Raw genomic sequence first — 24047 nt, forward strand, 5'->3', positions numbered from 1 at the left:
GAAAAGGTGAACTCTTGTCCTACCCCAAGAGATGATTGCATCAAAATGGCTTCTGCCATCTCAGGATTCTATGACATTCCACATAAGGAAATGACAAAGAAAGTAGTGTTTTCCTTGCAGTTTGCAAATATACTTACCATAAAATCAGCTATCTGATCACAATAAGCTCACCTGGAAATAATTTTGTACAGAACGAAAGCTGCCACAACTAAAGGTCAGCAGTGGGACAAAAAAGATCATGTTGCAGCAGTTATGTTAGTTATGTTAATCATACAGATCCAGGCGCGTTAAGCTTTGCATATAAAGTGAATGAGCTAAGTTTGGCCTCAATCTAATTGTATTGCTTTCAAAGGGCACAGCATCAATTACAGAGGAGTTGACTTGATGTATGTTAATATATATAACTGAAAGCAGAATGTGAGCCATAAAGTGTAAGTAATTACATTAGTGCACTATCATGGACTATTTATTTATTTATTTATTTATTTATTCCCAGTATTTATGCGCCACCTTTTAGGGCACAGTCTTCTGCAGGTGATTCATGTAAACATTTAAAACTATTGAATACAACTAATAAAATCTCATTACAATTAAGAAAATGAAAAACTAGCAGTCTAAAAACACTATAGAGCTCAGCACAGGGATTCAGATAAAACAGCCTTTGCCAACTTGGTGCACTCCAGAAGTTATAGCTTATAACTCCCATCAATCCTAGCCAGCCCAGCTGTGGCTGGGTTAAAACATGCTTTAAAAAAAGCCAGGAAATTCAATTTTGCTCCAATTTTACATCCATCAGTTAACTGTCTGTCTAAATACAGCACTGGTTTGACAATTAAATGTGGAGTCTTTATTTAGAAGGAAGATGTCAGCTTGAAGCAAGATAATTTTTTGATCAACAACAAAATTGACTCAGTTGGAGCTAACAAAAGAAAGTTGTATCCAACAAAGTCATACATAGAGTGGACCTACTGAAATTACTGAACATGACTGTTCTAATTCCACTGATATCAATGGGTGTACTGTATGACTTAGTTGAACACAACCTATACAGAGTAATACTGTTTGTTTATAATCAGTGTGAGTTTTACCACTTATTTCAGTGTAGCATGTACTTTGCTAACACCAAATAAAAACAGAGATTATAATTTAATTGCATCCAAGCATTATTTCTCACATTACATTGTCTTAACCCTAAACTACATGTTATACACAAACACATGGAAGTGCAAGCCAACAACTTTTTATTTGTTTTAAAATTGCTTTAGGACAGCATGTTTGAGTACGGAGCAGAGTGTATGCGTGTGCAACCTTCTCCTTCTCTGGTTAAATTCACCTCAGGAGCTTTTCCCCTTATCTGTGTTTGCAACAAATCAATACACATTAAAAATACTGTGGGAGAGGGGGACGCTACTGAAGCAGGTAAACAGCAGTTGAGAAAGGGTTAAGCACCCTCTCTCTGCCATAGGGATGGAAAGATTTGTTAATTTCAATTCACTCAGTCTCTCTTTTTTCCTATCTTAAATTCTGTTCTTCACATATCTGCAGCAATTTCCAATTTTTTTAAAAAAAATCCTCATGAAAATTCTCCATCATTTTTGTGCAAATTTCTCCTAATAAACACATTTTTATGGCTGTTTTCCATTTTTTTTTGTTCCTAGAGCCCTGATGCTCGTTAGTGGGGCTCCCTGCTTGCAAGGCTGGTTTCACTCAAAGCTTAATTTTTACCACTGGCGAACTCTTCACATTTTTCTTGTATGGAGACAAGCAACAACAAGGGTAAGTGACTCAGGTACTATGGACTGCAAAAGACTACAATTAGAGCTGATTATATTAGGCGATTAACAATAAGTGGTGATGAAAGGGGACTGAACAATGGGTAGTGATGAAAGGAGATTATGATCACATCACTTGGGGACCTCTAAGAGCACAAAGTCTGATCCACTTTAAGTCTGGCTAAATTTACATTTTTCTATGCCTGCAGGGTAGGTTTCAAATGAATTATAATCAGGTCTTTGAAACTGAGCAGAGAGCTAGACATATAAGAGGGGTGGGGAACTCAGGCTTGGGTGCTGTATATGTGGCCCTTCGAGGCTTTGTAGCTGGCCCCTAGTACTCCCCTCAGGCCACATCCCCTTGTCAGCCCTGTGCCAACCCTTCCTTGAGTGGTTAACTGTAATAATGCCTTTTGCTTGCCTGGATGGAGAATGGAGAGGTGTTTGTATGTGTAGAAACCTCTGGCATTTTCATGGCTGGAATGCTGCTGACTGTCACATCAATTACTCTGTCCCCTTTGTCTCTGGCACTTAGACCCCCCTCAATAATTCCAAGTAAGAATAACTTATGGTTTGGAATGAAATCATTACTTATAATTTTGCTTATTTCAGAATAAACCTGAGCCCAATTTTTTTAGAAATATTACAATTCCACCATATATGTGCTATGAGAATTTAGCATAGATGTGCGCTAGTCTTCAGACTTCTTTAACAGAAGCAACGGCAATGTGTTTCAAACAGGAGCATGTTTTATCACTGCCTTAAAGCATAAAGTAGTTGAGTGCGAAATGCTTGTAAATCTCTAGAAGTATATAGATCACAAGCTAATGAGGAGGCCATTACTTTTTTGTAAAAAAAAATAATAATCAAGTGAGCTATTTCTATTCAGGAATAATAAGACTATGTAGTGGGTGGGTGAATGCAAAAGAGAAATTGCCAATGTAAAAGCCAATAAGCTGTTCCAGTGGGGAAAATGCTATGCAGCCCAATCCTATACATATTAAGAGTCAGAAAGCACCAGATGAATTATTAGGGAACAAGGAGAGAGATTACTGAACTCTCCATCCTTTCCCTCCCTTGATCTTAACCAGTGCTGTAGTGGCCAATTTAGAAGTGCAAGGTCCCTTCATGCCATGCCCCCTTGGGCAGCCATGCCTCTCACAGCCCCCCCTCGCACAAACACCCCCCCATCGATTCACCAGCACCACCAATCTGCCGCACCCGCTACCACTGAGAAGGAGGAGGCAGGAGAGGAGGCTTCCCTGGGGCCGAATGACAGAGTGGAGTCTGTGGCAAGAGCCTCCCCAGCAGCACCAGACCACAGAGGAAGAAGAGGAGGCACCACACCACTGAGCAAGAAACAGGTTATAGGCTGGGGTGGGCAAATATCTGCGGTTGGAATTAAGCAGATTCTTCACCTGCCCCACCCTGCAGCCTGTCCCTTGCCCTGTGATATGTCTAATCCCCACGGAGAGCTGTCCAAGTTGGTTGCCATTCCTCCATGCTGTGGCAGAAATTTCCATAGTTTTAAGCATGCACTGTGCCAAGATGTACTTCTTGAACCTGTTCTGAATCTCCCACCATTCAGCTTCATTGGATGTTGGATGGCCCTGAGTTCTAGTATTATGAGGGAAGGAGAAAAACTTCACCATCCATTTTTTCTTAATCTCTCTCTCTCTCTCTCTCTCTCTCTCTCTCTCTCTCTCACACACACACACACACACACACACACACACACACACAGAAGCTTTTATCTAATCCAAACTATCTTGAAGTCCTGTCACTCGGTTACAGAGATGCTAGGTGATTAATCTGCAGTTCCATAGACAGTTTATCTTTTGAACTCAATTACACATAACATGTTTCCAGCTAAACCATATTTCCCCCCCTTTACTTTGACAATTGTTCAATTCAACAAAATAACACTTATTTGTGTCGTCTGCTGTCCAGTATACACACGGATGTTCCACTCCTGCCACAGACAAGAAGCTGCCTTGCTGGGGCAGATCAAATATTCATCAGGGACAGCCTTCTGTTCCCAGCAGTGTTGGGACTTTCCTTCTGAGGATCTCATAAGCTTTTCATCTGACAGGAACTGGGATCCACATGCTTGTTCTCTGGGGTTCCCCCCCCATTCTGTTTTTCTCTCAACTATTGTTATATTTAATGGTATATCCTGCCCTTTCCTCCTACCCCTTTCCATCTCTATCTGCTCACTTTCTAAAGCTTTGACGTCCTACTTGAAATGTTTCCCCATCTGATCAGGGCTCAGCCAAGTGCAAAAATACACCAGGTTTGTACTGCAGGGTAGGGAGGCGAGTGCTTGACCAATAGGACCCTCCACCTTCCCAATCAGAAAGTCTCACCCTTTTTGTCCCCATTTTACTGGCTGATCTCTCCCCTCCTTGCTTTCCCCTCCTGCACCCCCGGAACTCCCCTTCACCCCACAGCATAAGAGAGAGTTCACCCAATCCCAGGAGGGAAGCACCTAATGCAGCCAGTCACCTTCTTTCTCCCTATGGAGAAGGCAAGACAGGAAGCAGCTTGCAAGTTGCTCTGGAGGATGCAGCCTCCTCCCTTCATCCACCCCAACCCCAACCTGTTTCCTCTTTAGCAATCCAGTTCACTTTCCTTAACACTTCCATGGCCAAACACCCTTCTCCTCTAGGCTCTTTCCAAGAAATGCACACTGCACAGGGAGCATTTTGCCTCCTTCTAGGTGTGCCTCTTTCTTCCTTACCCAAGGATGGAAGCAGGCAGGAAAGGCGCTGGGCTTGTTTGTGTTGCTTTCCCCTTCCCACCCCTGCCTTTTCCACCAGATCAAAACTCATTTCTGCTGTATCATTCAGCAAGGGGGTGCTCCGCTCCTGCCTCTTCCTTCCTCCATAGTGGTGGTGGGTGGAGGATTGGAGGGGGCTGGCTATAGAAAAAGTAACAGGATTTTGTAATGACACTTCCTGCCAGTAAAACACACCTGATCTTAACTGGTTTAATGCAATGATACCCTGTCCAGTACTGCTGGATAGTTAGGATACATGTTCACCTTTGGATAAGCACACTTACCGTAATTTTACCTACCTTGCTAAATATATTTTACTCCCAGCCCAATCCTACCTAAGCAGTTTTTATTTATTTATGAGATTTATATTCTGCCCTTCCTCCCAGTAGGAGCCCAGGGCCCAGCAGTAACACCCCCTGAGTTCAGTGGACTTACTTTCAAAGAAGTGTGTTTGGGATTGCATTCTTTCAGTGTAATCCATGCATGTTTAGTCAGAAGTAAGTCCCACGGTGTTCAATGGGGCTTACTCTCAGATACGTGTGCAGACAAAATGTATTGATCTACAGAGTACTGACAATCAATATTTATTGAACGCAGATGGAACATAGTGCTTTTCTGGTTAATATGGATGACTCTAAGGCAGATGTGGCTAACCTGTGGCCCTCCAGATGTTCACATCTGCCTTAGCCAGCATAGGCAATAGTGAGGACCATGAGAGTTATAGTGCCTCAACATCTGGAGAGCCAAAGTTCAGCAACCTGTATTTTATGGTATTGATTTTATAAATTTATAGTTAAAATGCCTAAATGTAAATAAGATTCTTTATTTGACAGTCCAAAAGGAAACTATCACAACATTCTCTTAACTGTATCAGCAAATCAAGATGAAGGAGTAAAAAATACCATTTTAGTAAGAAGAGTAAAAAGAGAAATGCTATTTCAGTAACTTGCTACAACAGAGCAAAGGGCTGGTCAATAGAGAAAGACTCTAACCCTATCATTAGACCAATGCAATCAATTAATGGTAATCATAATTTTATATTTAAATCTGTTTCCAGATCAGACTTTGGGGTGTGTAAAGAGACACATAAAGGAGGGTTTTATCTTCTGTATTAATCAAATCTCCAAAATCCCTGCAATTTCTATAACACTGAATCATAAGGCAAATGCAACTTTTTGTTAACTAAACAAATCTTTACAGATTAAGATGAGCTTACTATGAAGTAAGCTCCATTGAACATAGTGAGACTTACTTTTGAGCAAACATGCACTGCCCATGTTAATATGAAAGTAATCTCTTTTATACATATATTTTGTAATGAAATACTGAAACAATAATCTTATGGACCAGCTGTCTTCTGCACAGCAGTTTTAAGAGTATTAAGTTGCTAAACAGGGGAGATGCTATCTAATAAATGTTTTAGGATTAAAATAATACAGTGTATGATACACTAGACTTTGCAAAAGCATCTTTTGTTCAAGCCTGGAAATCTTTAGAGTTAGAGGAAGACACTTTGCTATATATCCCCCCCCCAAAAAAAACCCTGTATTTTTTGCTGGTAATGAGGTTCTCTACTATCCTCCAAAAGCTTTTTACATTTTTTTTGGTGAACAATTCAGATAGTTTTCAAATTTCCTTGCAGCAAAACTTGAGGAATACAATTTTACATGTAAAAAGCCATCTTCTTAACCTATTAGTATATATCTCATTTTATCTTCACAGCTATGCTATTACAATGTATTCTTCTCATAGTTCCTTCTGACAACCATTTCTCTTGTGCTGATTGAACTGGTGGGAGCCCCCGCTCTCAGTGCTCCGTGAATTGCACTGGCTCTCTGTCACCTTCTTCTAGTCACAGTAGAAAGTGCTGCTCTTTAAAAAGGCCTAAACAATTTGGGCATTGCATAAACAATCTGGAATAACTGCTGAGCAGTGAAGTAGTTAAGTCTACAGGTGACACTGAATTATTCAGGATGGTGAAAGGCCAAGCAGACTGCTAAGAGTTCCAAAAAGGATCTCTCCAAACATGGTGAATGGGCAACAAAATAGCAAATGACAGCCAAGTGATGCACACTGCAGCAAAAAAAGTACACTGGTAGGATTGGATCTGGGAGTCACTAGACAGAAAAGAGAGTGGAGCCATGGTACATAGCTTGGCAGTGGTGAAAATGGTAAAATCCATGTTGGGGATGCTCAGGAATGGGACTTAAACTAAAACTATTACCATAATAATACATTTATTCAAATCTATAATGTATTTGGTGTGTACAGTTGCAGATACCTCATTCAAGAAAGTATATTCTATAGGGCTTTAAAAGGACAACCACAATCATCAAGGGACTAGAGCACATTCTTTTTGATAAAAGCCTAAAACATGCAAGGGAGGGGTGGGGAATCCTTAAATGCAGCTCTCCGCTCCTTTTTATCCAGTCCTTGGGACTCTCCCAGACCATGCCCCCCAGGCCACACCCCCTCCCCAGCTCTGCTCTGCATCTTCCTTGAATGCTTTTGCCTGTCTAGAATGTGTCCTCAAATGGTGGTAATGTCTCTTGTTTGCCTGGATGGAGGAAGGTGTGCATGTGTGTAGGAACTCCTGACTCTTGTATGGCTGGAATACACCCTACTGTACAAAGGAAAGAGCTACGTCCATTGTTCTCTCCACTTTTGCCTCCAATCACACCCAGCACTGGCATGTTGGCCCACTGAAGGCTGAGGAAATGCATGACACTCAGGTTGAAAAAAACCTTGCCCACCCTTAGCATAAACACAATGGATGTTTATAATGGTATTCAAGATGTTAAGAAAGTAGATAGCTTTTTTCCATCTCTCATAATATTAGAAGTTGGGATCCCCCAGTGAAATAGGTCACAAATTCAGTACAGACACAAGGAAGCACATCTTTACACATCACATAATTAACTGTATGGATCTTATTACCACAAGATGTGGCAATGCCCACTAGTTTACATGTTTATATAAAGGTGTTGGGTACATTCCGGGAAGGTTGATGGGTCTATCAGTGGCTTATTAGCCAAAATAGGTAAATGGCGCCTACAAGTTTTGAGAAGGCATGCTTCTGAATAGCTATTGCTAGGAACTACATGAACAGAGAGGACTATTGCCTTCATGATCTTCTCGTGGGCTTTCTAGAAACATCCAGATGAAAAAAAAGCATATTAATAAACTCAGTTTCTCAAGTTCCTAATGAATGCTTTCTTTCCGATACTTGCAATACCTAGCCACACAAAATTGAGACAGAGAAAGACTATCCCAAGAGTTTGGATATATAAGATGTTGAGATTACTGGGTTACAGACAAATAGGAGGTCTAAGTTCTGATGATGCATTTGATAGAGTCAGTACAGTACTTTACGTACCCTGAAGCACTTGGAGCTCAGAAAATCATGACTTACTATTCTCAGCTGTAAATAATGGCCATGGTTGGTAGATGTTCCTCCAGTCTTTACCTGACAATGCCTAAAACAGTTTGCATGCAAATGAGTTCCTGAATCATCCAATTTTCCGAACCTTTCAGTTTATTAATTATTAATCTATTTCAACCATTATGACTGAAACTGCTCTCTAATGATCAGCTTGCTCCTGAGGTAGATGTGGTGCTTCAGAGCGTTTTACTACGCTTAGTACTGCCTGCCTTTTCATCTCTTTTTGCACATCAAAACTTCATTCATTTTCATTGGCAATCACTCGTGGTCGAGTAAGATTGTCCGATTCTGATTATAGATATTATGACAGATTACTGGTATCTATTTTTCGGTTTTCCCTATCCTTTTGACACACATTTTATAGTTATATGCTGGGATCATCAAATTAGTTTCCCAATAGAGACATGTACTGGCTAAATTTAAAGTGTCCATGTTCAATTCAAATTTAAGGAATTCAATTTGCAAAGAGCATTATCAACCGTTAGGTACATTTAATAATCAATGAATGGAATTTGAGAGGAATAGAAAACAAAGAGTTAAAGTGGCCAAGATAGGGATGGGGAAGAAATTAAATTTCGCTCACATTTAAAGCTGAATCTATAAAATTTGCACTTTCTGAAACTATGTGACAACCAAACCTATGTTTATTAAGAGAAATTCAGACTAAAATGCTGAAGAATTTTCATGAAGACTGTTTTAATTTAAAAATTCACATATCGCCGCAGAAATGTGGAGAATTCAATTTAAAATTGAAAAAATTAAAAACCGAGAGAAACTGACAGATCCTTCCATCCCTAATTGCTTACGTTAATAAAATGCATCTGCACAAGGAAGAGGGTACATCTTATGAGCACAAATATATAATATCTAACACACAATAAATGAAATATTACAAATGCGTAGGCCTTTTTAAGCACCTTAAGTAATTTGATGTATCATCATCAAACATAATGAAGAAGGGGCCTTTTTTAAAGTTTCAAAGTCCTTTTTCAATCCTTACCCACAGGACATGTGACTATTTGAGACACACTGGATAGTAAATCACCTCTAGCTCTCCCACAGTCTGGCAAATGTACTTGGAGAAAGATCACAACACATACCATCTATTTAACAGTGAAGATTCTGATGGCAAACCACAAAGTACTTTAATTTCCTTCATCGCAGCACTTAAAATGCTACACTTAAATGCTGCTAAAACAAGAAAAGGACACATATTTGTTCCCAATGCTTATTTTTGGGTTAAAATAAATGAAAGACAAAGTATTTTTCTTCTCCTACACATGTACACATCAGCGTCCCTAACATTTGCATGTATCCTATACTTCTCCCTCAACAAATAAACCTACAGGTGGGATACATATTAAGAAACTGTAAAAGTAAACTCGATTTTAATTGTTCTTAATATGCATTTTTAAGCAGCATTCACAGCAATCTGAGCAGGTTGTTGAGCTGTTCTATCATGTAAGTTGTTTTCAGCTGATCAGCTGAACCAGGAAAATGCTAACTATGTATTTTTCATTTTTCTAATAACCTTTCTGAAATTGAGTCATATCTGAAGTCTAACACTTCTACCAAAATATTTACATTGCCAAGTGGGTTGTATTTCATTCTGAATAGCGTTGTAACTCTACCATGCTTTGTTTCCCTTTCAGATTAAAGCTCATCATTTTCACACTATCTTCCATACATGACTTCCCATGTTAATTATCTAAATACATGGTGAGAGCTCAGTCTATTGATATTTCTCCTCCAATAAATAAGTGGTTGTTGATTCACACTGTAACAACAGAAGCTGAGTGAGTAGATGTCCTTCGATCAGGCTTTTGAAGAAGTAAAAGTCAATAGTCACATTATGATTTGGTCAATGTATAAGTCACACACATGTCTGTATATGTTGGGGGGATGTAATGCATAAAATGATAATGATTGGATTTGACAAACCTGTCAAATCTGACTTTTGATTTCCTGTGTATGAAAACACAAGTGGCCATCACCTCAAAGATGCTGAGAGAATCAGTTTTGGAATGAACTCTGAATTGTTCTACAATGATGCTTCTATTGCCCCCCTACTCCATACAGCTACTGCATTTTCTGAGAATTTGCAAGTTCTTATTTATACAGAATCAGTATGGCCCAGAGTTTTAGTGAAAACGGAGTCAACATTGTGCCTCAAATGTAAAATGAAACACACTGTTTGGATATCCAGATTTTCTTTTTGCACAAAGAGGCGGGAAATAAATGAGGCAGACACATGTATGGGGTAAACTAGGGCCACTTTATTAACTATAACTTAAGAACTTAAGTACGTATGAACTCAAGAGCTTAAAACATTTCTAACCAGTAAACTGCATAGCATATTAGAAACATGTGCAGGAAATCCATTAATCCCTGTCAGGCTCCTAAGCCTGTCATGCCCGGGCGAGCCTACCCTGCAGAGAGTCAAGCTGGCCATGCTTCCAGCTCTTTTCCCCCTACCACACCCTTCAGGTGAGAAGGAAGGTCTTCCTGACTCACGCCCCCCTGAAGCCCCATAACTCCAGGTGAGTGACACAGGTTAACCTCAACAGTGACCCATACCCTGCCGCACAAGGCGCCACAGCCCTGTGCGCAAGTCTCTGGGATAACTGATCACCTGAAAAGTGCCTCAGGGTACTCACCGCTTGTACTCCCCTCTTCCCTTTTCCTGCACACACCTGCCACAGAAGGAGGACAAGTCTCCACTTAGTCCTTCTTCCCCCACCTGGCCAAAATGGCCTCTCTCAATCCCCTATGCAGCTCCTCTAAGAATATGTCATTCCCTAAATCAGACAAGTGAACCCCATCCTCCCTATAGAGCTCTTCCCTATAATGTTTGATCTCTGGATGAGGAATTATTCCATCACCCACTTTCATCAAAGCCAACCTAAGCTCTCTATTGACCTTCCTGCCTGGCTTATCCAATGCCCTAGGATTCCCATCCCCCCTCCAAACTCGTCTAGGCAAAATATCAAACCATAAGATAACAACCCCCGGCCATCTTTGCTGTATCAATTCCAAATCACTTAACGCTTGTAAGATTAGTGCCTTTCCTTTCAACAGACAGAGGTCATTGCCACCAACATGTAGAATTAATATGTGTGGCGTTAGTCTGACCTCACCCTGGTGAAAGAGAAGAGGCAGAAGCCTATCCCAGGTTAATCCCCTCCGGCCCAACCATAGGACCACTGCCATCTGGGTCCCCAGCTGGGTCCCCAGCCTAGAGCTCCGTGCCCTACGACTGGCTCAAAATATCATACTGTGGCCGGCGATGAGGACCTGAAGGCATTCACCTTCACCCCAGCTACCTGCAAGAAAAAGGAACAACACAATAACTGTTGGGCCTGTCACATCTGTGCGTCCCCGCCCTTCATGGGCCGCACATATGCCTTATAGGTTGCTGACTTCCATCTGCCGATGCCCTGAATGGCATGCGCTGGCATATCAACCTGTGCAGCCGTTGAAGCTGCCCCAATCTGAAATGAGTGGGTACCGAAATCAGCGCATTGATCAGTGCATGTGTGTGTTCTGAAGCAAGTTGCTTGATCTCTTAGTGCCAGCATCTAGAATTGCTAAGTGGTGAGAATAACCTTTACCATTTTGAAATGAAGTGTTGCTACATGCTATAAATACTAATATGCTGCTGTATATGGGATGGCCAGATCACAAATAAAAACTCTTTTGAATTCCATTTTCATACCTACATAGGAACTGCCTTAGAAAGCGGTCTATCTTGCTCATTATTGTCTCAACTGATCAGTGGGGCTCTCCTTGCTTTCAGACAAGAGTCTTTCCCAGCTCTACCTGGATATACCAGAGATTGAACCGATGACCTTTTGAATGCAATGAATGTGTTCTACCACTGAGCTACAGCTTAGGTCAGTGTTGTCATTCCATAGCTGTTACTGCATATTGGCATAACGGCCACCTGAAACCAGCATTTAATGCAGTATTAGATTTGTTTTCCACTCCCTGTCACCGAATTCCATTCAAAGAATTGGTCTCAGGCTCACAGGTACCTGAGGCCCGACAAACATAGTTTTATATTGGCTGCTACAGTGAATTCAATGTGTGTGTGTGTATTTAGACAAGTTTGTGGGAATTGCTGCAATTTTATAAAGATTTGTACACATCTTTACATCTCCTTGCAAGATTGTAAGCAAAATAAAAAAAAAGATGGATGGGAATTGTGTGATGAAGTTCAATGTTGTTCCCTCATGTGTAAACTGGCTCCAAGTAGTTAATATGTCTTCTTTCTTTTCGGTGGTGTGCATGGTAGCTAGAGAAAAACCTGAGGCTTCAAAGAAAAACACTGGAAGAAGTCATCTCCATTCTCTTGGCAGAAAAAAGTCTGCTTAAATTATTTACCAAAAGATTTACATTTCTTTCTAGGCTCCTGGCTTTGTGAGTAACGTGATTCTGTTCCTCTCAGATGACTATAAGGCTGGACTCTAAGGAGAGTGCTGTATTCCAATCCTGCTTCGGCAATTCAACATACTAAGCCTGCCAAACTGTCATGCCACATTAACACCAACTTCCGTTTTCAGTAGTCTCTGAATCTAAATTTCTGGCAGACGTCCCCAGTCATGTGTGTGAGCTCCACCTGTTTTCTGTGACCCTATGGCATCACGACCCATTCCAACATATTCATAAAATATTGTGAACAGCTCCCTCGGATAAAAGAGCCTTACAGTAGCCAAGAAAGTTAAACCACCATTGGGATCTAAATCTCATTTATCAAAGCCTGCCATTCAGTAGGCACTGGATACTGACCATGGTAAATCCTAGAACCCAGAAGCTGAAGGAGCCAGCCAGCCATTAAAACCTGAACTTAGAAATGATTCCTGGGATTTTAGTGGCATTTCTTACTAAAAAACAATGCTGCATGTGTCCTTGGCTACTCTGAAGTATATGTCAAAGACATGAGGCCTCTTGAAATCTAACACTACAACTAGCTTGGCTGTCCAAAAGGCCAGTTTCAGGGATGAACCCATATCACTATCACCAACAGTTCTAGAAAGGATGCCTGCCCTGTTGAATGCCTGTGAAACAACATTCCTTTTGAGATATGACAGGCATCCACTATCTGTACTTTCCAGAAACAATTGAAGAAACTTTGGTTTCAATAAGCTTTTTCTGCTGGATGACAAGGTCTCTTACGTATTAATTTTGTATTGTTTGTAAAATCTACTTTCCATTTTTAATGCTGTTTTTAAATTATTTTACTTAGTTTTATATGACCGTAAATCACCTTGAGACATATCACCTTGAGACATATAATCCATAAATTAATAAATAATAACAACAAAACTCCTCTCTCTACATATTTTTGTAAACACTCTAGATACAGATATTGGGGACTTTCCAGGCTTTCATCTATGCCAAGTTGAAGAAACTTTTTGGTCCTGTGGGCCAGATCGTTATCTGTCTCCCACCCCTGCAGGCCAACTTTGACTGCTGGGTGGGACAACCCATCATCAATTACCCGATGTCATTAAGATGTCAGGTGTGGGTTGTCCTGCACACCTGTGAAAGTCCGTTGCTCAGCACTTCCCAACTGCCCAACAGCCAGCTGATTGTCAGATACTTAGGAACTGCAGTGCAAGCAGCCTCACCAGCTCTATGGTCAGGAAAAGGCCAAGCACAGAGCAGGCAAAGCCGCTTTCTGCAGGGATTGGCTGCATGATCAGGCTCCCCAAGGAGCTCCCTATCCAGCCACGTCTCTTTCTGCCCCACATCTGACATCACATATTATGGCAGGCTAAATCAGGATTCATGCTGTGTCACCCTGATCTATGCACAACTGACTAGATGTCATCAAAACAAATTCTCTCCTATTCTTGCTATTTTCCAAAAATCAGATTGCTAACAGTAGTTGCTAGAAACTATAATACCATTACCATTGTGTCTGTTTTTAGTATGAGGAAGGTGACTGTGACCATACTGTGGATGTAATTTTTGTAGAAACTGGGCAATTGGATGCCTCCTTATTACCTTTCTCTGGACTCAAACACAGCTGAAAAGAATAAGATGTAAAAAAAGAAAGAAAATATTTAAACTGCAATCCTAACCCCACTTACCTGAGAGTAAGTCCCACTGAATTTGATATGGTTTACTTCTGAGTAGACACAGTTAGGATTGCACTCAAAGTCTTCAGTGTCTTGTTACAAAAGGCTGTCACCAGCTTCTGAACAGACCTCATTTAGATTTGCCACCTGTACAATGCAATCTCAAAATTGCAGCATTCTAGGTAGATCATTGGTAGGATTCCAGCCTCTGAGAATACTTTTTTCTACATAATAAAATATTACCTGCAACAATATAAGTACCAAAAGATGCCACAAAACAAGGACATCACAGCAGCAGTACCTGACTATCAGGAGGCACTTTATAAGTACAGATATTCTGTGTTGATTTTCATATTTTGAATGTGGAAGTAATAACCTTCAAGGTCTGACTAAAAAGGGTGAAGCTACAGCTGTGATCTATATAGCTACATTTCCCACTAATGTAAGGTTCCAAGGACGACTGTAAGCATGATTTTGCAGAGCTCACTGAGCTTTATTAATTTTGCACTTGTGAACTAGACTGCCAGACACTGCAGAATGTAACAGGTCAGGTTTTTTTTACACTTATGAGTTTATTGATATAGTGGCTCATTATCTCAAAAAGGAACAGCAGATATTCAAGGGGTATATTTCTGAAGTGATGCTGATGACTTATACATTCTATGAAAGATGATACCATAATTTTTGCAATGGAGGTAATTCTTGTAGAAACTGGGCATTTAATCACTTATCAAGATAGATTAGCAGAGAGAGTTCTAAGACTAAAGAAACCTTCTGTAGAATTATTCTTTACTCACAGTACTGCAAAGCCAAAATATGAAAACATTCCCCCCACTATTCAACACATGAGATATGGGGTAAACAAACAAACAAACTAGTAACTACAAAAATATTTTAAAACATCACAGCAAACCTGAATGTCTGGATTGTAAAATGTAAGCCAAGTATTTTTTTTTTAAAAGGACTTACCCTAACTTGTGAGAGATGCTGTTAAATATGTAATCTTAATTTTATCAGTATTATTGTAATGCTGTTGATTTTCCTTTAATTTTAATATAAAAGGCTACCTGATATAGAAATTCAGCAGCAGTATTTTCAGATAGGAGACATTCTTAAAATGCTAAGAGAAGAAAGTTTCAGAGGGGAAAAATAGGGATTCAGAAAAAAAGTGTTTTCACCTCACCCCACCCCTTGACAGCATTCCTATGAGCAGAATAGGTGATTGTGTTTAGTGTAACTGTGGCGCCACTGAAAGTGAGTGATGATGCATGGGACTCATAGGATATATGAGATGGCAAGAGACCTCAAGGAATAAGGAGTGAAGGGTACCACTTGAGCACTAGAATCTACACCAAGATCCCGCTTCAGCAAACATTTTCTGGAAGTTTTCAATTATTCTTCTAAAGCAGGTATGGAGAACCTTCAGCCCTCCAAAAGTTGCTGAACTACAACTCCCATCAGCCCCAGCAAGCATGGCCAATGGCCAGGGATGAAGGGAGCTGTAATTCACCAACACCTAGAGGGCCAAAGGTTCCCCCCGTACCTGGTGTACATTACAACAACAAGGATTACTTGAGAACTGCACAAGACTTATTGGATCACACCACTTGCTTTCAGGGGTAATTGTGAACAGATCAGTCTTCTCTGAATTTTGTGATAGAGTTGTTAGCTCAAAAGATATAATGAAATGTGTATAAACCTGCATGATTTAGGATAAAATGTGTTATAAATGCCCCTGTTAGCTTCACATATGTTCATTCATAAGTCCATTCCCTCACATTTCCCCATTAATCCGCTTTTATAGTTTCCAGGGTACTATGCCCTGCACAGTTTAGGGCAGCTGGTACTTGCTTTGTTTAGAAGCACAGGCTATACACCTGTCTTCCCATCTGACCAGAGAAACCGTGCTCATCATGGGGAAACAGATAACTCAGCCTACTACTTCCCACCAGTTCCTTATCCTCCCTCTGCTTCCTCCCCTTGTTCTGTGACTGCTTGTGAGATTTATAAGCTGTTCAGAGGGGACTGGACACTTACAGCTTCTCATCATCATCCCATCCTTAAGGCTGATTCCTGGCTGGGTTAATTGCATTAGTAGTTGAGCGAGCTGGGGGCATTTACCTGATCTTTCATCACTGGCATTGCTGCAGCTTACCAAGAAAAGAAGGGATGAGGCAACAGTGATGGTGGCGTAGTGCAATTGCGCTCAAAGAGCCAATTCAGTATTCCCACTGGGGAAGGGTTGCACTACGCTGGTCTCACCCTCTCTGTAAGCTGCAGCAACACCAGTGACAGGAGGTCAGGTAAGACCCACTGCACCTTTGCCTGCTTATTGGCTAGTTGTCTTGCTGCGTTTTTCCATATCTGTTAAGTGGTTTTGAAATCCACATGAAATTTTGTATTTAAATACATGTGTGTGTAAATTCATGTTTTAATTCTGCAGTTTTAAATTTTTGTTGGTTCTTACATTTTATATTCTATTTCTCAGGTATTCTCTGAATGGAGAACAGTTTATAAATTCTGAAATATAGACATTAGTATGTATTTTCTCTCAAAGTTGCATTTATAACACATTTTATCCTAAACCATGCAGCTTTATACACATTTCATTACAACTTTTGAAGTAAGAACTGCACTGCAAAATTCAGAGATGTGTGAAATCTGATGGAAAACTGTATCCCAACCCACACATTAGTCTAAGAGACGTGATCAGGCAGAATACACACACACACACACACAAATCAAATTCCTCAGGCATTTCCAAGTAATTGCAAATCTCTAAAAGAGTTATGCATCACTAAGGCTGCAATTTTATGCTTAATCATCTGAGAGTAAGCCCTGTTTAACCTAGTGGGACTGTCAAGTAACCTTGTTTGAGATTGTGCTGTAGACATAACTATAGTTAAATTAGCTATAGTGCTCTCAGGTTAATTATTTTATGCAAAAAAATATTTTAATATACTTCATCAAACAAAAATTGTACTTTAATACACATTGCTTGCTCAAAACTCTTCCAAAATATGTTTTGGATAGCACTTACATATGAAACAAATAAAAAGGACCACTCATAATCTGATAATTTTCAGAAAACAACTGTGCTAGGAAACTGTTTACAAACTAATTGTTCAATAATAGTCTTAGGTGTGAACTCACTATTATTTAGCCCAAGGATTGGTGTGTTTAATTCTGGCCTGCCCCAAAGAGGTGTAGGCTGCTACTGAAGGACTAAAATAAATCTGGTATCACTGTAAAGAAGAGTTCAGGCCAAACATATTGCATACAGAGAGAATAACTGACAGCTTCATAAAATCCATGGCCTATGGAGTAAAAAGAAATCACTGTAATTTTATGAATACAGCTCTGTAGTTTCACAGAGAGGGGAAAACAGAGATGAACACAAGGGATTTAGGTTTGACCATAGACTTTAAAGGCCAGAAAAGATTGCCAAGGGAATCTGCCTGAAAAATATATACAGGATATAGCACAGTGGGGAGGAGAGCCTGGCTGGGAGTCCAGAGTCTGTGAGTTCAAATCCTCACTCATGTCTCCTGGGTGTCAAGGGCCAGCTAAAGATCACTCCCACAGTGAGTGGCTCAGGGGTTACATGCCCTGCCACCTGTGCATCCATGGGCAAGTTGCACAGTCCCAAGGAGCCCAGTTGCCCCCCAGCTGGCAGTTGCGGACAAGCAAGCTGAGCAGGCCCTAGCCAGCTGGGGAGGACTAGCCTCAGAGGGAGGCAATGGTAAACCCCCTCTGAATACCACTTACCATGAAACCCTATTCATAGGGTAGCCATAAGTCGGGATTGACTTGAAGGCAGTGCATCTCTATAGCAACAATACTGGTTATACCAGGAATTCCTGCATGTTGTCAATATGCTTTGATTGAGCTAATTTAAGTTATAGGAATGCATTCAGAGATATAAGTAGAGACTGCCCATAAAGATGAATTACTGTAATGCCCTCTATGAAGGGCTGCACTTGAAGCTGGTTCGGAAGCTGCAGCTGGTACTGAATGCGGTGGCCAAACTGCTGAGTAGGGTACTTGGCTATGTGCATATAACACTTGTACTGAAGATCTACACTCTCTGCTTGTTTGCTACCAAGCCACATTTAAGAATTTGTCAATATATAAAGCAACTTGGGGTTTGGTTACTGGAAGGAACATCTTGCCCCATATAGACTTGCTAGATCACTACAATTTTCGGAGGATGCCCTTTTAGGAAGACCTGCTGAACTTCATCTAGCAGCAACACAGAAATAGGTCTCCTCAATGTGATGCCTACATTGCTTTTCTCTCTGCTAGCAGCACCAATAGCCCCACGCTTTTGCCATTGGTGAATGCTCAGGCATTTCCTGACCACTGGTGTCCATTTTCACTGCCTCAGGATTTACAGTTGATGTTTTAATGAGCTGCTTTACTATATTTTATTGAGATGCCTTTGCTGTTGGTTTGCTTTATTGTTGTAAACAGCCTTGAGATTTTGTCTTGAAAAGAAAAGCAGTAAAAGAAATGATTTACATTTTTTTAAAATTACCAAACAAATGACAATAGCACTTGAGATTAGAACTTGTCTGAGGCTCTCTACCAATGACAGTACTAGATATGTGGTCCTTAATATTCTCTTGATAAAGCAGCATTATCAAAGCATGCAAAATATTTTGCAGTAGCACTAGACCCTGAGGGAATTTATCAGTAGACAAATTTAATTTTCTTCTGTAAAAAAGAAGAAAACGAAGGGGAGGGAAACCATAAGCCTGTAGAGCAGCGTTTCCCAACCAGTGTGCCTCCAGATGTTGTTGGACCACAACTCCCATCAGCCTCAGCTAGCATTGCCAATGGTCAGGAAGATGGGAGTTGAAGTCCAACAACATCTGGAGGCACACTGGTTGGGAAAGGCTGCTGTAGAGAGAGAGTCTGTAGGACAAATTAGAGCACTGTTTACTATTCATTAATGGAAAATGTACCTTGTGACACTTAAGCATTAATTAATGTAATGCAAGTAACCTCAAGGGTGAGTTCCAAATGTATGGATATTTCTTTATTTCCTAGAGGGGACAATAAATACTAGCTCCTAGAAATCAGCAGAACAATCCACCCACATTCTCATCCCCTTGAATCTTAGGAAATATTTCTGCCAAAATTCCAGAGAGAGAGTACAAGAGTACTAGAATACAACAGAATTATTGTAGTTATTGTATTTCCTTTTACTGTATTATTGTATTCCTCCTGCTGGGAGGAAGGGTGGGATAGAAATCAAATAATAATAATAAATAAATAAATTAGTCTTTAACCCTTTTCAGTTGCCTCTGAGCCCTTGTATATGCAAGTTCATTTGCACAAACCTCCAGATCTGCCATTGAATTCAATTTTATGTAGATAAGGGGTTCATCATGTGCCCAAAGCTATCACTATTACTCAATGTGTCAACCTTTGAAGTGTTGGGTTTGTGATCTTTCCAGAACTAGGAATGTTTTCAGACATAAAATGCTGCTCTACCTGCACACTAGGCAGTCAGCATCAATGTACCTAATTGATACATTATTTTATTTTATTTATTTTATTTTATTTTATTTATATACCACCCTAAGCCCGGAGGCTCTCTAGGCGGTGTACAAAAAATAAAAACCAGCACAATATATAAATACAATAAATACAATAAATCAAGAAACAAAACAAACAAACAACAAAAGAACCAAACAACGTCCAAAATACAAAAATGCTGTTAAAATACACTTTAAAATGCCTGGGAGTATAAAGGCGCCGAAAAGATAGTAGCGTCGGCGCCAGGCGCACCTCATCGGGGAAACTGTTCCACAGTTCGGGGGCCACCACCACATTAAACATCTTTTTGTATATGTCATTAATTCTACTATAATCTCTTCTCTTTAGAATGCTGGCTTTTGTCAAGGTTGACCTTGTATGACTGGTATGTATTTAATTGCCCCTGCAGACAGATTCAGGGTGGAGTTTTTGCCCAGATTCAAAGCACAATGCATGTTGTTCTGTGCATGCACAAAGGGTTTTCAGTGTTCCTTCCACTATAGTCTCCTGTTGCATCCCCAAAAAGGCTGCAAAGGTTGGAAAGGCTGCTCTCAGGATCAGCACCTCATGAAGAGAGGTGAGGGGCTGCAGATGGGAGGAGAAATCAGACATATGCACGCATACCACACAAGCACATAAGTTATTTGCATGTGACCAGGTTTCTCTGGATTCCTGTATATTTACGAGCAAGCGTTGAGTCAATATCAGCTATTTAATATTTTTTTGCTATTCTTTCATTCACACGAATCTTTTCTAGGAATATACATAGATATGAGGGCAAGGACCTTTTGCAGATGGACTTTTTCGTGGCATCAAAAAAGAGTGAAACTGTAAATCTTTAAACATATTACACTGCCTGGAGATGGGCTTAATCAACATACCTTGCTTTGTGTACAGCACATAAGGCAGTCACATTCAAAACAATATTGGCGCTTCAGGTGTTGCTGACGGTCAGGAGTTGGCATCATGGTTTCAATATAGCTGATAGTGAGCTGCACACAACAGAGTAAGGAAAAGTCTGTGATATTTTGACAAAGACTGCTTGGTACACATATGCAAACACTGCAAAGTAGGAGAGATCCTACGTTTAAAATACTGTGTAATAATCCATAAATGACAGCAGAACAAACCTCTATCTAGCCTCTCATTTCATATTTTTTTTAATCACTGGCTTTTTTCTTGTTAGAGAAGGGCTAATCAAAGGTGGTTGGATGGTGAACTTATTGTGCAAGCCTGTCGGCTTTGATAACTGAAGAAGAGTATTCATTTGAAGATATGAAATGTGACAAGCATGGGCTAATAGGCTTTAATTCAGTGCAGATAGGTTTGAAATACCTGAGCCCAGTACTCTAGTTATTAAGTGAATAGTATATGCTGAACATGAAGATTTATAGAGTGCATAGAATTAGATAGCCATCCCAAGAGACTAGCAAACTTGGTTGTAGCAGAGCCAACAATGAATGGCAATTCAAATGTAAGTGAAATATTCAGACTGCTTAACACAAAGTTACTGAGTCTCTGGAAGAGGGTCCAACTAAATATTTGATTTTATTTTTAAAAAAATGTAATGATAAGTTAAATTTATTCCTGAATGAAACACAGTGGTTGCAGGCAAACTTCAAGACTTTCCAGTCTTTGTTCCCAACATATTTTATATCTCTTTTTTCCTCTTTCCAAACACAGAGATTTAAACTTTTGGAGCCTGACGTAGCAAAAAGTCAGAAAAATGAAAACTGAAGCTGCTGCTATAGCAAAGATTGAGGTGTTATAATTGCGTCTGAGTGACTCCAGATCACATTTGAGACTCCAGTGGCTTTGCAATTCGAAACAGACTGTCAAATAACCACAGGTAACCTATACTGGTTTCCATCTTGCTTGTACTTGACCAAATATATATAGAGGGGGGGCATTGATAAACCACATATTCATAAATCTCTAAGCAGTATACAACATTAAGAAACAAACAAAATCATTAAAATGAAGCAAAAATACAACCTAAAACCAATAGAGCAGCAATATAAAAGCATATAAAACAAAAGTTCAAGGAATTCAAGAACATAAAACAGGGTCAAATTTTATGGGTCAAGTGAAGTCTGGGAACAAAGATTAGTCTTTCAAAGACATCTGAAGCAACTGATGATTGCTGCTTCACACATAGCAGGGGGAAGGGGATTTTACAGTATAGGGATAACAGCAGAAAATGCCCTTTTCAGGTCACCATCCTATGATTGGCAGTGCCCAAGTAGAATGTCCCGAGACGAGGTAATGGATCTTACAGATCAGTATGGGGGCAGGCAGTCCTCTACGTAACCTAGTCCTGAATTGTTCAGGGCATTGTATGATAACAAGACCTTGATCATGGCTTGGTCGCTGATTGAAAGCCAGTGCAGTTCCCTCAACACAGGTGAAATGTGTTGTGTCCAGGTGCTCCACTCAACAACTTGGCCACAGCATTCTGCATTATCTGCAGCTTCTGGACCAATCACAAGGGAAGCCCCACATAGAACATATTGCAGTATTCCAATTATGAGGTTACCAATGCATGAATCACAGCGGCTAAGCTATCTCTGACAGGGAAAAAGTGTAATTGGTGAACCAATGTTTGTTTGTTTATTTACTTCCCACCACAGGGGTCACCTGAGCTTCCTGCGACAAAGATCTAGATGCATCCCCCAAACTATGTGCCCATTCCTTCAGAGGGATTGCAACCCTGTCTATGACCAGTGAACTACCCAACTCCAAGGCCTGGAAACCACTCACCCACAGAGTCTCCATCTCTCCATCTCCTCAAAATATCAATTTGTTGGCCCTTTTCCAGCCGACCAATGCATCCAGGCACCAGTTTAAAACAGTCATAGCCTCTCCTGGTTCAGATGTAACAGAGAAATAGAGTTGGGCCATGCCCCAAACCTCCTACTGCCAGCTCCTAGTGGCTTCATATAAACATTAAGTAAGATTGGGGATAAAAGGTAACCCACAGCACAACTGCCAGGGGCCAGACACACAATCCCCCAATGCTGTTCTTTAAACCCAACCTGCAGGTAGGAGTGGAACCACTGCAACACCATGCCACCAGCTCCCAACTCACAGAGATGGTCTGGGAGGATACTGTGGTCAATGGTATCAAAAGCTGTTGAGAGTTCAAGCAGGAGCAAGAAGGTCACAGCCCCCCTGTACCTCTCCTGAAGATCGTCATCCATCAGGGCGACCAAGACCAATTCTGTTCCAAAGCCCGGGCTGAACCCAAACTGAAATGGGTCAAGAATTTCCTCCAAGAGTGTCTGCTAGTGGTGTCCACCACCCTCTCAAACCCCTTACCTAAAAAGGGGGCATTGGATAGGAGTGAGGTTTTGAGCTTATCTTATTGTTACAAGGTGGCTGAGAGTGGTGGGTATGTTTTTTTGTTTCCTGTAAATATTTCTCCAGCACTTTGCAGTCTCCCTGGTTGTCCACACTTCTAACTCCATGGGAAGAGTTACCTCCTGATATTTCCCCCTAAGATTTCACTGAAGTGTTGATACCTAGGGAGGCTGTGGAGTGCAGACCACTGAAAAGATAATTTCTAGAATGAGAGAAAGGGCACTCACACACCCCTCTGTCACCTCAAAAGTAAGGTAAAAGAATTTCACTCAATTTATTTTCTCTTTTGATAACTTTTGAATGCACCTTCTTTTCTCATTAATTGATGGAGAATGGTTACCAAAAAAACCCCTCAGGAGAAATTTTTAGCAGAGCACTAGTTGACGTGTATTTCCAAGTAGTTCCCAAGCACACCTCTGATCATGGGAACTTCCCATATCATTGTTGCTATTTACAAAGAAGGAGTACCATACACTGGTAGCTAATGGCCCCAGGCCAGCATGAAGGCTTTTAAGAGAACATGGGTATAAAGTGTTCTGTAACTAGGTGCATGGAGAGAATTAGTTCTAGAAAACAATAGGAGACAGTTAAAAACTAAGGCAGCAGCCATTTTGAGACAAGCTGTTGCATGCAGAGAATTTAGTAAATGTTGTTTGTTTTATACTTCAGTCTTTTCAGACATAATTTTTAAGGTTGGAAGCAGCAAATATTATAAGGGGTAGGTAGAAATAACTATAAGACTCACAAAGGTTTTTGCCTATTGCTTACTACAGCCTTTCCCAACCAGTGTGCCTCCAGATGTTGTTGGACCACATTTCCCATCTTTCCTGACCATTGGCAATGCTGGCTGAGGCTGATGGGAGTTGTAGTCCAACAACATCTGGAGGCACACTGGTTGGGAAAGGCTGGCCTACTAACTAGACGAGGCATGGGGGAAATTTGGCCCTTCAGATGTTACTGAACTACAACTCCCATCGTCCCTGGTTCCTTGGCCATGCTTGATGGGTCTGATAGTAGTTGTAGTTCAACATCTGAAGAGCCAAAGATTCCCCATGCCTGAACTAGAC

At 40.6% G+C, this 24047-nt stretch overlaps 1 protein-coding gene across 3 annotated transcripts in view; it reads right to left on the reverse strand.

The window, feature by feature from the left end:
- SMYD3 (SET and MYND domain containing 3) overlaps positions 1-24047 on the reverse strand; it is a 597530-nt gene that overhangs the window by 66468 nt on the left and 507015 nt on the right. For all 3 annotated transcript variants that reach the window (XM_061624643.1, XM_061624645.1, XM_061624646.1), the window contains exon 8: positions 20502-20612. In XM_061624643.1, coding sequence (XP_061480627.1) covers positions 20502-20612 — 111 coding nt within the window. The remainder of the gene's footprint in view (positions 1-20501; positions 20613-24047) is intronic.

Source organism: Rhineura floridana, chromosome 4 (assembly GCF_030035675.1).
Source record: "Rhineura floridana isolate rRhiFlo1 chromosome 4, rRhiFlo1.hap2, whole genome shotgun sequence".
In the NCBI taxonomy this organism is placed as follows: domain Eukaryota; kingdom Metazoa; phylum Chordata; class Lepidosauria; order Squamata; family Rhineuridae; genus Rhineura; species Rhineura floridana.